The 16049-nt window shown below is 36.8% G+C and overlaps 1 protein-coding gene across 4 annotated transcripts in view; it reads right to left on the bottom strand.

The window, feature by feature from the left end:
* FGF12 (fibroblast growth factor 12) overlaps window positions 1–16049 on the bottom strand; it is a 613285-nt gene that overhangs the window by 198325 nt on the left and 398911 nt on the right. For all 4 annotated transcript variants that reach the window (XM_061412889.1, XM_061412878.1, XM_061412869.1 and 1 more), the window contains one exon: window positions 5410–5513. In XM_061412889.1, coding sequence (XP_061268873.1) covers window positions 5410–5513 — 104 coding nt within the window. The remainder of the gene's footprint in view (window positions 1–5409; window positions 5514–16049) is intronic.

Below are 16049 nucleotides of genomic sequence, written 5' to 3'. Positions count from 1 at the left end.
CCCTGGTTTGGGAAGATTTCCCAAAGAAGGAAATGGCAACCTAGTCCAGTATTTTTGCTGAAGCATCAGATTTAGCTATTCCCATTCCCATTTCCCAGGCATGGGAAATCCCATATACAAAGTAGCCTGGCAGGCTACAGCCCGTGGGGTCACAGAGAGTAGGATATGACTGAGCAACTAAGTGTGTGTACGCACATGCACACACAACATACCCAAACACACAGACACACACATATATATAATGGAACATTTAAAAGAAAAAGAAAGTATTCAATTTGCAACAACATTGTTGGGTCTGGAGAGTATTACACTAAGTGAAATAAGCCAGATATAGACATATATTATATGATCTCACGTATTTGTGGAATCTTAAATAAAACAAACAACAAAAACAAAATGAAAACAGATCAGATACAGAGAACAAACTAGTAGTTGTCAGATGGGAAGGGGTTGTAGGATTGGACAAAATAAGTGAACAGATGAAGAAGTATAAGATTTTAATTACAGAATAAATAAGACCCAGAGTTGTAATATATAGTATAAGGAATATGATCAATAATATTGTAATAACTGTATGGAGACAGGTGGTTACTAGACTTACCACGGTGATTATTTCTAAGGTATATGAATTTCTAATCACTATGTAGATCATCTGAAACTAATGTACTATTGTACATAAACTGTATTTTTTAAAATGCTGCTACTATTTTAAACAAGATGCAATGACAGACATCGCCTCCTAATGAGAGAGATAAGACCAAGCAATACTCTTACCCAGGCCCCCTTTCCTAACCCAATGCTATGCTACGATTGGAGTCTTGAAATGACTCTTGAAATCTTATTCTAAACTAAGGCCACTGGAGGTTCCATCTGTTGTTGTTGTTGCTATTTAGTTGCTAAGTTGTATCGGACTCTTTGCAACTCCATAGACTACAGCTGGCCAGGATCCTTTGTCCATGAAATTCTCCAGGCAAGAATACTGGAGTGGGTTGACATTTCCTTCCCCAGGAGATCTTCCCGACCCAGGAATTGAACCCACGTCTCCTGCGTCTCCAGCATTGGCAAGCAAATTCTTCACCACTTAGCCACGTGGGAAGCCCCAGAGGCTACATAGAAGCAACCAAATATATGGTGGAAATTGAGGGCAGGCTTAAAAGGAAGATGATTAGGAAGAAAAGAAAAACAAAGAGAAATGGGCCTGCAGAACAAAATTCAAACATAGGCAGAACTCTAAATCCTAATATAATCTGAATCTTATTCTAAAATTGACAGCTAACAAAATCATCGATTGAAACATGAATTCATTACAAAAGCAATTAACTTTGTGGAAAAGTCTAGTAAGTATAATAAGAATTATAAGTATCCAAATAAGTATTGTAAGAATGCTCAGAGACATAAATGAGTTAATAACTTTCTGTAAAAAGAGCTAGATAGTAAAAACAGAAATCAGTCAAGATCAGGTAGATATGGAATGGAAACCATTAGACATCCAAAAATGTAAAGCACAGTGACTGAAATCACAAAATAGTTGGCATCATTTCTAGAGTAGATAAATTTTCAGGTTTCTAGTGAAAGTCATTTAAATACTATCAGCACAAAAGACTGGAAATTGTAACAGAGAAATAAAATGTATATGGGAAGAGTTAAAACTTTCCAAAATTAAAGAAGTCTGATTCTTTGGATTGAAAGTGATTCTGAATTTCTAACAACTTAATATAGATTTATAACTAGACATTATAGTGAATTTGCAGAACATGAAGTATAAAGAGCAAAAGTTTCTTTAATTTTCCACATAGATTATCTATAAAGAAGAGAATATTAAACTGATAGCAATCTTCTTACAGTCAACAACAGATGGCGGGAAATCAGTGGAATATAATTTTCAAAGTGTTGGGGAAAATATAGGTCTACTAAAAACTATGTAACTATCTGAACTATAATTCAAGACTGAAAGTGAAAGTAAAGTATTTTCACAGGTACTAGAAATGAAGGGAATTCACAGTCTATAGACCAACAAACAGAAAAGGATTTTGTTTAGAAGAAAAGTGAACTAAGAAGGATCAAATTTGATACACAGGAAAACTAAACCTATGTGCACAGAAATTACTTTAAGATTCACAAATTTAACTTTTACTATAGAATAATAACCATGCATATTTTCATTTAAAGTGTAAATAGTCTAATTCCTGACAAGGATGGTAGTATTTACTAGGGAAGAAAACATACCAAGGTCTATCAGCTATTTAGAAGGACAGAAATAAATATATTTTATTATTCAGCAAACTATTCATGTATGTTAAAAAATATAAATACTTAAGACTAGGATTATAACCTACATTTACAAACTAGCAGAAGAATACAGATAGAATAAGAAAATGTTTCAATAATGTGAGAAAATAAAATAGAAGCAAAAAGTGCAAACTACAAGGGTAAAAACAAATCCAGATGTATCAACAATCTCATTAAAAGTGTATGTATTAAAATCACCTATTAAAATAAAGACTTTCAGAATGGATTCCAAAACTTCCTAGCTCTATGCTACCGGATAGTCCCTTGTAGTAAAGTAATAGTCCTTGATAGTAAAGTAGTAGTCTTTACTACTCTCTCTTTTGTCTTGTGATAAAGGAGCAGGGAAATCAGACGTAGCAAGGGAATTAATTCCAAGCTTAACTATGAATACAGACAAGGTAAGTGACACTACATGCATGATACCATTTGAGAATTCCTCTTGGATTCTAACTGAGCCTCTTTAGGATCTCTAGGGTTTGCCCTCAGAAACATATCATCAGTCCCCCTGCACCCCCACCTCAAATTCCAGGAATGGACCTTATTGGTATGCTCAGCTATACTGTTTACCATAAAGTAGGAAACTGCTTTTCAAATAACTTCAAGCCTTAATATATACCAAAAGCACCTCAAGAAAGCCTGCAACAGCCTGTTTTTAACTCACTGCAAGGCTCCTGGCCATGCTAGTGCTCTCTTGCTGAGACATGCTGCACACACAGGAAGGAGAACAAGTATGATGAAGCTTTGATACCCAATTCTCTTTCAGGTGCGCTTCTCCCAATACTGGCCCCCTTTTGTCCTGTCCCTGGAGAAGGGACTAGCAACCCACTCCAGTATTCTGGCCTGGAGAATCCGATGGACAGAGGAGCCTGGCGGGCTTCAGTCCATAGGGTCACAAAGAGTCGGACACGACTGTGTGACTATCACCACTTTGTCCCGTAACAAAGGGACAGACAGTAGGAAAAGCTGGTATAAAATTAAAAACCAGCATTTCCTACTATTAGTGCTATATAGAAAGAGAGTGATTTTGAAAGTAGGGACCCTGATGCCCTATGTCAGCAATGCCATGCTTATAATTAAGAAAATTGTTCCAGTAGCCTAGCAGTACCACACAGAAAAAAAGTTGCAAATGCTTGGTATGAGGTAAATTTAAGCGCAGAGAAAAACTGAAACTCTAGGTACCCAAATCAGGTAACTCAACAGGTGATTACTGGTTTTACTAAGGTGTTCAATCGATTAGAAAAAAGCACCTACTGTAACATTCTCTAGTCAAAAATTTCTTAAAATCTCTCCTATGGGATCCCAGTATTTTAAGCCTAGCTCTTAGCAACAGAGATAGAAAAAAATGTTTCTCTTAAAGGGTTGCCTCACATGAAGTTCAGGTATGTCATGCTGAATACTCAGCTCAGATGCCTCTCCTAGGAACTTTGGCATTGCACCCAACAACAGTAACCCCTCCCAGTCTTTATACACACACACACACACACACACACACACACACACACACAGAGGCTCCTACACAGCTGCCACGTGCTACAATACCATTTTCAGACAATACTTTTTATTTTCCTCCTTCCCAGACCTTTGGAAATGACTTCTGGTTCAGAAATTTGAACTTTAAAGTTTGTGTGGAATTACAACCTGAATTATGATCTTTTAAATAAATATAAAAATGAATAACAACCTTCTAAATAGAGACATAAATATGGTCTACTTTCAGGTATTTACTTGATGACTGATTAAATTCTTAAATTAATAGTATCCTAAGATCACCTAAATGTTTTAGCTTGTAATACATTAAAAAAAATTTTTTTTAAGTTTCACTAACTGGAGTCATTCAAAATAAAACCGGCTAACTTTTTTTCTTATTTTAATTCTCACATTTAAAATACAGACTCACAATAATTGGACATTAAGAAATGTTAGAATTATGACACATTAAGAATGAAAGCCCATTGTTTTAACTAAAAAATGTATATACCTTTATGAATTATTTTGAGTAGAACCATTGACAAAATGCAGATGTACACATCTGGTATATAAATGCATATTCAGATGTGAACCTGTTCAGGAGTAAAATAGCAACTTTAAGAATGTTAATAAGAATGACAGGTGGAAGCAAGCATAGGGTACCAGAGATTCATCTGACTATGGAAAATGTTTAATAAAAGCTGTTTAATAATTAACTGAGAATCTAGTAGGCATACGTGAACTTCCTGAATAACTTAGTCTATTTACTGAGATCACAGACAGAAAGGTGGAAATCTGTGGTTTTCAAGGATAGTTCTTCTGAAATATGTAATTTCCTTAGGATATAACAGGAATTATATACATACACAAGATTCAGTGCTGTGCACTGTCTCAGTGCATAAATTACTATCTTGAGAGTGAGGTTATTAACTGCTTTCAAATATGCCAGGGCTCATAATGTAGCTACTAAGGCTGCCTAATTTTAACAATTTTAGATTTAAGAGGGATGTTTGACAGCCTGAGGCCCAACACCCTCATCTGGAAGGTTTGGAAATTAAGTCAAAGAGAAGAGATGACTTTCTCAAAGGAATACTGTAGCCGAAATGCAAATTAAACTCAAATATCTCAGCCCCGAACCCGAAGCTCATTTAATCAATTCTGCAGTTATCTGAGGAATCTGACACATTAGGTACTACACAGTTTTCTTAAATACAAACAAAAACACAGTCTATTCTGAAAGGTTTTTTTCTCCACAATAAGTCAGAGAAGATTCCCAGACAAATTCAAGAATTCAGCTTCCTAAACCATCCACTGTGCTTGAAAGAGAAGTAACAGCATAAAGGAAAAATGTCTTACCTCTTGAATTAAAGATAAAATTCACAAGATTATTGTCTAGAAGTAGAAACTAGAAAAAGAGACTTTATATCACAGGAAGAATTGCTAGTTCTTTCTCAACAAAGCATGATCTTTAACATTATAAATTATAAAATTTGTATAGTAACACTGACACACTGGATCAGAAAATGTAAAATGACTTCAATTTGTAATTTTTCTCCCTAAAATATGGTTACTTCATTGTCTCTCAATGCCAGTTTGTGTGTGTGTGTGAACACACACACAGACACACACATGCATGAAAACCAAGGTACTTACTGAGCTGTAGAGATAGCCTTCACCATTCATGGCCACATAGAGGCTGGCCTTCACCCCTTGGATGGCCACCACACGCAGGCCCACAGGGATTAGATTGAAGAGGGCTAGAGGGCAAAAAGAGAGGAAAGGATCAATGACCTTTTGAATATATCATCTTGCTTCTTAAAATGACTCTTTTGAGGATTAAAACCTATGAACTGATATTAGTTGGCGGGGGCAGTTCTAAGAGTGAGGAGAACTGACTTCTTGTTTCTGCAGCATGACTAATTATTAACACTGTGACTTCAGGTAAATCACATAAACTCATCTGTAATAAAGGGATTAGATTAGAAGGACTCCAAACGCCCCTCATGGATCTGAGAGTCCAGGATCTCCACTCTACAAAACGAACATACACTCAAATTGTATAAGATGATTTTTCCTAACAAACAAATAATTTGAACCAAAAAATTCTTAATGGAAGAAAATACATTTCGAATCATAATTAAAAATAAAATGTGATCTTCATAACATATGCCAGAGCTTATTTTCCTTGTGGTCCTGAACACTGTCTTCTTAAGTACACAAGATGAAAGCAAAAACCACTGGCTTATACTTAACTATGCTAGAAATAGGAGAACAGTTCTCTTTATTTTTCAGTTTTTATATATAAATGTAGATAGATGGATCAATGATTGCTAGATAGCTTAAGCTCTGATGGACATATTGTATATCAAATATATATATACGTCCATATTTATACACAAAACCATTAAAAATCAACTTCATAAATTTAATTCAATATCCTATGATAAAATGAGAATATGTTTGTAGTCTTTGAATATTTGTGTTGTCCACTACTGAAAATATTGAACAGTCTACTTGTCTACTTGGAGAAGGTACATAAATATCAGAAAGAAAATAAATAAGATAATCTAATTCTTTCAAAAGTGTACTTCTATAAATTAGATATCCCTATATAGCACTATTTTTAATAACACTGATAATTACAAAATGAGCATAAGCATAAAACATTATCTCTAACCTGAGAGAATTCATATTACTTGAAGCTGGAAAGCAATCATACAGCTAGGCTGTATAGATGGCAACATGAATATGAATGAAATATTTATAACAACTAAATATTTATAACATAAGAGAATAGCCCTGTAGTTCACTTTAACAACCTGCCTTAGTTAGAAGTTCTTATCTATCTTTTCTACTGATAAAATTCTGGTCTCAGTTTTGAATATAAGAAAAATATATATGTGTATTTTCTGGGGTTCTCTCAACATGGAATAGTAAGCCAAACATACACACACACACACACAAGACACAGACACACACACACACACACAAGACACAGACACCTACACAGTATTTGGCTTTTAGTCAAATGTTCAACTGATAGTTCTAAGGATCAAGCCTAAGACCACAAGTTTGATACAGCAGTATTCAACTCCTAGATATTTGACATCAGACCAGTCTCTTTGCCTTTTTGAATCTTTTTCCTCATCTGTCATGAAAGCTGAGACTAAATCTTAGCAGATGCTTAAGAATTAATTGTTACTGCAATTTGAATCTGTACTTGTTTTTGTTCCTCCCATGTTCTTACACTTGTCCCTGTGTTACTGAAATGAGAAGTAGTACAAGACCTTAAAGTCTACTTGGGGAGAGACAGCTAAGGCATATGGAATAATCTGATACAGTGTATAATGTAGTTCTATAATTAAATGTAATATATGCATTCTATATATATATATATATATATTCTCTATGTACAGAAGTTCAGGGAAATGGAAGATCTGTGATCTGAAGTGTTCAAGAAATGTCTCACACAGAAGAGGAGACCCAAGCTGACACTTAAAGAAGGGACAGAAGTTGAGTAGGCGAAGATCAGAAACATTATAGTAGGGCAGGAAGTAAGAGTTTCCGTAGGGTAGTGTATGTGTATACGAAGGGACTAGCAGATTGAAGGATTTGATTCATACTGGGGAGGAATGGGCACGAACACCATGGAGATAAAGTAAGGAGAAATACCCGAGAGTCTGTCACTCCTGTCTTAGAGATCTAGATTTCATCAAATGGGCAACAAGAAGTGGGGTGTATAAACATTAAAGCAGCAACACAGATTACAAAAAAGTGGGAGAGATTCATAGACAGAGTAGTTTCTAAACTCATCACTCAGAAGCTGTGTGCCTTGGAGCCATTTGTTTACTCTCTCTGCTCTAGTTTTCCTGTCTATAAAATGGGCATAATAATCCTTACTGCATAGAATTGACAGAAGAATCAAATGCACTATCACGTCCTTGACATAAACAGAGATGTGTTCTCTCTATTAAAGGGCTATTTTTCATTGACATATGATTCTTCTGCTTGTCAAATAAGGTAACCATAAGGTCTGATATAAATTGACATATCACCTGACCTATATCTACTCAGCTTATATTCAGAAGATCGATTACCACTTTTAAAATACTACTTTATTTTTGTGCAACACGATTTTCAAAGTGTTGATGAATTCATCATTGTATTTGACCCTCAACCATCAACACAATGAAGAATTTAGGACAGAATGATTAGCCTAATTTTTAGAAGAGCAAACAGGTTCAGAGAGGTAATCCTGGTGGAAATGCAACTGAACAAAGGTTTTCTGGCTCTCTAATGTGGTTATCTGCCCCAAATATCCTATTTCCTCCTCCTTCTCTTTTAAGTTTAATTTCACCTAATACTCAATTTTTCTAGGCTCTAAAATCACTGCAGATGGTGACTGCAGCCATGAAATTAAAAGACGCTTACTCCTTGGAAGGAAAGTTATGACCAATCTAGGATAGCATATTCAAAAGCAGAGACATTACTTTGCCAACAAAGGTTCGTCTAGTCAAGGCTATGGTTGTTCCTGTGGTCATGTATGGATGTGAGAGTTGGACTGTGAAGAAGGCTGAGTGCCGAAGAATTGATGCTTTTGAACTGTGGTGTTGGAGAAGACTCTTGAGAGTCCCTTGGACTGCAAGGAGATCCAACCAGTCCATTCTGAAGGAGATCAGCCCTGGGATTTCTTTGGAAGGAATGATGCTGAAGCTGAAACTCCAGTACTTTGGCCACCTCATGCGAAGAGTTGACTCAATGGAAAAGACTCTGATGCTGGGAGGGATTGGGGGCAGGAGGAGAAGGGGACAACAGAGGATGAGATGGCTGGATGGCATCACTGACTCGATGGACGTGAGTCTGAGTGAACTCCGGGAGTTGGTGATGGACAGGGAGGCCTGGTGTGCTGCGATTCATGGGGTTGCAAAGAGTCGGACACGACTGAGTGACTGATCTGATCTGATCTGATCACCTAATACCCATTCTCACCTTCTCAAAAATAATAGATAATTTCGCTAAATTTCCATATATAGCCTGTGTCTAACTGTGGCAATAGATCAGTACTGGCCAATGAGATGTAGGCAGAAATGTCTTTGTACTCATGAATATCCTTTTCTTCAAGACAACTGCCCTTTGCCCTCTTCTACCATTTCCCCTATTGCTGTTTGGATGGGGATGAGGTTAGGGTTGCTGGATTATCTCAGGCCATGAAAACAAGGGCTGCCCCTTGAGAGGGTGATGACAAGTGAACTGTAAAGAGTTGGGCCCCTGAGGACTTTGTGGAGCAATGGCACCAGTCCAGCTTTCAATTACCTAGGTCTGGCTTTTATGTGAGAAAAATAAGTCCTTGTTACTTTAGTCTGTGCAACCTACTTTAGTTACTTTGGTCTGAGCCAAACCTACCTCTAACTGATAGACATTGGGAACAAAAGTAGAGTCAACACATGAGGTGTGAACTACATTTACACACTGTAAATAAATGCAACCACTGGAAAATAACAAGTCCAATGATGATACTTACGAAAAAGAGCAAAGAAACCCAAAATTGTGCATAATGTCTTTCTAAAGTAAAGATTTCCCAGGACAAATGCAAACAACATTGGTTCATTTAGCTAAAACAGGATTAAAAAAGCAACTATAAAGCTTTTCCTATCTGAGGAGAGGGAGAAAACTGCTAAAGCAAGACACAGACAAAAACAAGAAACTTGTGTGAAAGTTTTATACGAAGCATAAGGTGATAATGGCTTTTAGATGGTACGCTTTGAGAGATTTAGCAAGTTTATTAAAAACAAAATCAGTAAACAATCTGGAATGAGAGTTTCTAGTGGTAAAAGCTAAAAGCTATTCTCTTTGGGAGGGTCTGCATCTGCCTCTTAAAATCTTGAAGAATGGCAAATGACTTCTTCTGATCTATTATTTATCTTCCACACAGCACTCTGGCTCCAGCCCTTTGTTACTTAGTGACAATCCCTCCTATATCTCCAGTCTTCCTTTCCATTCTCAAAGAGCAACTGGGCCATACCACTCTTCCAAGTCCCTTCCCTCTACTCATGCCACTTCCCTGCTGTCAGTTCCCTGCTTGATTCCTCAAGTGACTATTCATCATGTACAGGACAGATCCAAAGCCTTTAAGTCTGACCCTCAATGCCCTTTACCACCTGACTGTAAACCACTCTTCCAGTTTATCACCTGCAACTGTTCCATTCATCATGAGCAGTTTCACAGAGCTTTTTGCCACATCCTAAGTTTCCCCTTGATCTTAATTAAACTAGATTGGATTCATGGTTCTTTTGCCCTCTCTTTTTGGAAGATAGGTTTTTGGAAACCCTATCTTCCCTATTTAACTGGACCATAAGTCTTACCCAAACCCTTGAGAGATAAGTTTCCTTTTCCATAATTATTTATTTCATGGGCATATCTCTGCAATGGTTTTTGGAACACAGTAATAGAGTTATTTGCTTACACGTCTGTCTCCTTCCTTAAGGACTCTTGAGGGTAAATCTATGCAACGTCTACCCCAGTTCTCTGTACTTAACTTATTTTCAGTAAATATTAATTTTAAGAGTCATGAAAAGACATTATTTCTAGGAATGTATAAAGAAAAGTTGCTTCTTAAAATGAAAAGGAAATTAAAAACTTAAAACATCTCAGCTCAATATTCAAGGTTATTTATATATAACCTATATTTCTGCTCTACCACACTACTCATTCTAATGTATTTATTTACTGCTTCTAGTAATTTGATCTTCTTCCTCCTTTCTTTTAACTTCATGTTTTTCCTTACTTCACTGCCTGTGCTTGCAATGTCATTCACCCAATATCTTCATATGGAAACCCCCGCCAGGCTTGAAATGACACACAAAATACCAAGTGCTTTCTCTCACTTCTCAGCTCCCCTAATCCTAGATCTAGACTATATTTATCACAATGTTTATTTTCCTTAAAAATATCTTTTCCCCAACCACAACTAGTTTATAAGCTCTCCAAAATAAGCATCATATCTAGATCACACTTGTACAATATGGAGAAAGAGAGAGATGAAGAGGAAAGAGAGACAGACATAGAAACAGAGAGAGAGACAGAGGTTAAGAGAGAGAATAAGCAGAATGGTACACATTCTGCTTATATTCAGAATATCAGTAAACATTCAGTGAATAAAGACTACAATTATAAGCCAGATAAGAGTCCAAGCATCTAATATGACATTCAAGCATCTTCTCAACCTTGTTCTTTCCAAAATGAGTATTTCATTCTAATCTTACATAAATCTGACCCATATTTTGAAAAAAGAAGTCACAGAGTTGGTGATTATGAGATCCATAACAAACTCAACCACTCAACTACATGGAAAAAGGTAAGGAAAAGAGGTAATAAAGGGAAATATTAGTTTATTCAACAAATGGTGTTAGGAAAATTAGATATCCACATCCAAAAGAATGAAATTGGACTCTTATTTCATATCATACTCAAAAATCAACTCAAAATGGATTGTAGATCTAAAAAATAAACCTGAAACTGCAAAATTCAAAGAGGAAAAGCTTCTTGACATTGATCTTGTAAGTGATTTCTTGGATATGACACCAGAAGCACAGGCAACATAAACAAAAATAAACAAGATTACATCAAAGGTAAACCTTCTGCACAACAAAGCAAACAATCAACAGAATGAAAGGCAATCTAAAGAACGGAAGAAAATATCTGTAAACCATAATCTGATAAGGAGTTAATATTCTAAATATATAAGTACAAACCAATAGCAAAAGAAAAAAAAAAAAAACACGCACAAATAATCCAATTAAAAAGGGCCAAAAGACTTAAACAGACATTTCTCCAAAGATGAAATACAAATGATGAATACATGATAAACACTCAACAGCACTAATTATCAGGGAAATGCAAATCAAAACTACAGTGAGATATCACCTCATACCTATTTGAATGACCACTATTTAAAAAGAAAAAAAGATAACAGATGTTACCAAGGATGCAGATATACTAGAAACTTCAGGCACTGTTGTTAGGAATGTCAAGTGTTAGTTGCTCAGTCATATTCAACTCTTTGTAACCCCATAGACTGTAGCCCACCAGGCTCCGCTGTCCATGGATTTCCCATGCAATAATACTGTAGTGGGTTGTCATTTCCTCCTCCAGCGGATCTTCCCAACACAGGGATTGTACCTGTGACTCCTGGATTGCAGGCAGATTCTTCACTGTTTGAGTCAGCAGGGAAGTATACATATGTCCAAATTCATCAAGTTGGATACATTAGACATTTAGGTATTTTGGGTATGTCAATTATACTTCAATAATAGATGACACCGCCCTTATGGCAGAAAGTGAAGAGGAACTAAAAAGCCTCTTGATGAAAGTGAAAATGGAGAGTGAAAAAGTAGGCTTAAAGCTCAACATTCAGAAAACGAAGATCATGGCATCTGGTCCCATCACTTCATGGAAAACAGATGGGGAAACAGTGCAAACAGTGTCAGACTTTATTTTTGGGGGCTCCAAAATCACTGCAGATGGTGACTGCAGCCATGAAATTAAAAGACGCTTACTCCTTGGAAGGAAAGTTATGACCAACCTAGATAGCATATTCAAAACCAGAGACACTACTTTGCCAACAAAAGTCTGTCTAGTCAAGGCTATGGTTTTTCCTGTGGTCATGTATGGATGTGAGAGTTGGACTGTGAAGAAAGCTGAGCGCTGAAGAATTGATGCTTTTGAACTGTGGTGTTGGAGAAGACTCTTGAGATTCCCTTGGACTGCAAGGAGATTCAACCAGTCCATTCTGAAGGAGATCAGCCCTGGGATTTCTTTGGAAGCAGTGATGCTGAAGCTGAAACTCCAGTACTTTGGCCACCTCATGCAAAGAGTTGACTCATTGGAAAAGACTCTGATGCTGGGAGGGATTGCAATTCATGGGGTCGCAAAGAGTTGGACACAACTGAGCGAATGAACTGAACTGATGTTATATATATTTTTTTTTCAAAGGTTATACCCCAAATTATATAAGTTTTCAGTTATATATATATTTTTTTCAAAGGTTTACCCCAAATTTTATAAGCTTTCAGTTCAGTTCAGTCGCTCAGTCGTGTCCAACTCTTTGCAACCCCATGAACTGCAGCACACCAGGCCTCCCTGTCCATCACCAACTCCTGGAGTTCACTCAGACTCATGTCCATCGAGTCAGTGATGCCATCCAGCCATCTCATCCTCTGTCGTCCCCTTCTCCTCCTGCCCCCAATCCCTCCCAGTATCAGAGTCTTTTCCAATGAGTCAACTCTTTGCATGAGGTGGCCAAAGTACTGGAGTTTCAGCTTCAGCATCATTCCTTCCAAAGAAATCCCAGGGCTGATCTCCTTCAGAATGGACTGGTTGGATCTCCTTGCAGTCCAAGGGACTCTCAAGAGTCTTCTCCAACACCACAGTTCAAAAGCATCAATTCTTCGGCGCTCAGCCTTCTTCACAGTCCAACTCTCACATCCATACATGACCACAGGAAAAACCATAGCCTTGACTAGACAGACTTTTGTTGGCAAAGTAATGTCTCTGCTTTTGAATATGCTATCTAGGTTGGTCATAACTTTCCTTCCAAGGAGCAAGCGTCTTTTAATTTCATGGCTGCAGTCACCATCTGCAATGATTTTGGAGCCCAGAAAAACAAAGTCTGACACTGTTTCCACTGTTTCCCATTTAATTTCATGGCTGCAGTCACCACCTGCAGTGATTTTGGAGCCCAAAAAAACAATGTCTGACACTGCTTCCACTGTTTCCCCATCTATTTCCCATGAAGTGATGGGGCCGGATGCCATGATCTGAGTTTTCTGAATGTTGAGTTTTAAGCCAACTTTTTCACTCTCCTCTTTCACCTTCATCAAGAGGCTTTTTAGTTCCTCTTCACTTTCTGCCATAAGGGTGGTGTCATCTGCGTATCTGAGGTTATTGATATTTCTCCCGGCAATCTTGATTCCAGCTTGTGCTTCTTCCAGTCCAGCATTTCTCATGATGTACTCTGCACATAAGTTAAACAAGCAGGGTGTTAATATACAGCCTTGACGTACTCCTTTTCCTATTTGGAACCAGTCTGTTGTTTCATGTCCAGTTCTAACTGTTGCTTCCTGACCTGCATACAGATTTCTCAAGAGGCAGGTCAGGTGGTCTGGTATTCCCATCTGTTTCAGAATTTTCCACAGTTTATTGTGATCCACACAGTCAAAGGCTTTGGCATAGTCAATAAAGCAGAAATAGATGTTTTTCTGGAACTCTCTTGCTTTTTCGATGATCCAGTGGATGTTGGCAATTTAGTCTCTGGTTCCTCTGCCTTTTCTAAAACCAGCTTGAACAACTGGAAGTTCGTGGTTCACGTATTGCTGAAGCCTGGCTTGGAGAATTTTGAGCATTACTTTAGGACCTATAAAACTTAAGTCAGTCTCAATGAGAAAGGAAAAACTGAAAAGATTTTATTCCTTGAATACCTACTTTTTCTCAGGCATCATGCTAGTATTTTGATATGCAAAATGTCATTTCAAAAATAAATTAAACTGACTACTTGGCTTTATTTCAAGATTTTAAAAGTCCTCATTTGAGTGGGATGCGGGAACAAAGTATCAATAAAAAAATGAAGGGAATGAAAAGTGCCACCCAAAATTTGGAGTAAGATTCTATGGCCTTAGTTACCAAAACTCTCATACAACTTCGTGTAAATATCTCTAATCAAAAGTCACTTATTGTTTTCATTAATGTTTATTGAGCACTTAGGATAGGTGACATGGCATGCTTAGGCTAGGAAAACAGTGACATACATATCCAACAGATGTGGTCCCTGAGGAATACACCTTCATCTGTAAATCTCTGATACTCCCACTATTCTGTGGGCAAGCTGAAGGCACAGGAAACTATTATTATTATCCTCATTGCCTAGCAACGACATCTTAGAAGCATCTTGGTCTTAGAAGCCACTATTCAATATTTGCCAAATAAATGAATGAATCAGCAGTGGTTTCTCTTTAAGCTTGCTTATTCACAGCTTCTCTAGGTCATATTTCCATAATTAAGCATGTAAGAAAAAATCAAATATAATACTTACCACCCATGGAGTGTATTCAAATATGGAATCTAAAGGGAAAGCCAGAAAACCTGCATGGTAACAGAGTTTGAGAGGGTAGGAGCATAGGACGCACAGGGCTGATATGTGTGTGTGTAGGGTGATGCAGGTTTTGTAGAAGATGAAGAGGAACAGAAGATTTTGGGGAATCTACTACAAACAAGGTACTGGACACCGTGTAAGATTATATTGGACTGGGAAAAAAGTACTTTTTAAGAAGTGCTATATTATTATTATTTTTTAAGATTTTGGAACAACTCTTTTGGCTAGGTCCTTTCTTTTTTTTACTTTAAAAAATTTATTGAAGTATAGTTCACATACAGTATTATGTAAGTTATAGGCAAACAACAGAGTGATTCATAATTTTTAAAGGTTATATTCCATTTATAGTTACTACAGAATACTGGCTATGTTCCTTGAGTTGTGCAATAAGTCCTTTATAGCTGGTTTATTTTATACTTAACAGTTTGTACTTCTTAATCCCCTACTACTATCTTGCCCCTCCCCTCTTCTAGCTCCCCACTGGTAACCACTAGTTTGTTCTCTATATCTGTGAGTCTATTTGTTTTTGTTGTTATATTCACTTTCTTCATTTTTTAGAGTTTATATATAAGCGATATCATACAGTATTTGTCTGTCTACTATGTGAAATAAAAGTGTTATGTCCTTATTCAATTTAACTTTCACCTATTATCTACACAAGTTATCTCAGTGACAAGCTGAAACATACTGGAAAGCACTTCACGTGACAAAGAATGCACAAAGAAGACAGAGAAGAGGAAGAGAAATAGGGAAGCAGAGAAGGAAAGCAAAGTTCATTACAAATTCTTTGCAACAGATAAATCTAGTGTCCTTCCAAGTAACTTCTAAGGACAGGCTCTTATTGCTTGGAAAAATGAACAGATTTAAAAGAGTGTATTTGTATTTTGAAATACTGGGTTGAATTTGCAAAGATGGAGAGAAAAAGATGCATTTTCTGACTCACTAAAAGCCCAAGAAAATTTATAGTAGAAGATACTGAGACAGAACAAAGATTATATGGGTGCACAAAAATAATCTGTGCACTCTCAATATCAAATTGTCTTAAAAATTCAATACCATTTCCCACACTTCAAAATGTTCTCAATAAAGATGTTTTGTTAGAATGTAAGTAATATCATATCTGACAAAATCTTAACCTAAAATTAAG

This window comes from Bos javanicus, chromosome 1 (assembly GCF_032452875.1).
Source record: "Bos javanicus breed banteng chromosome 1, ARS-OSU_banteng_1.0, whole genome shotgun sequence".
In the NCBI taxonomy this organism is placed as follows: Eukaryota; Metazoa; Chordata; class Mammalia; order Artiodactyla; family Bovidae; genus Bos; species Bos javanicus.
This window is presented reverse-complemented; position numbering and strand designations above follow the sequence as displayed.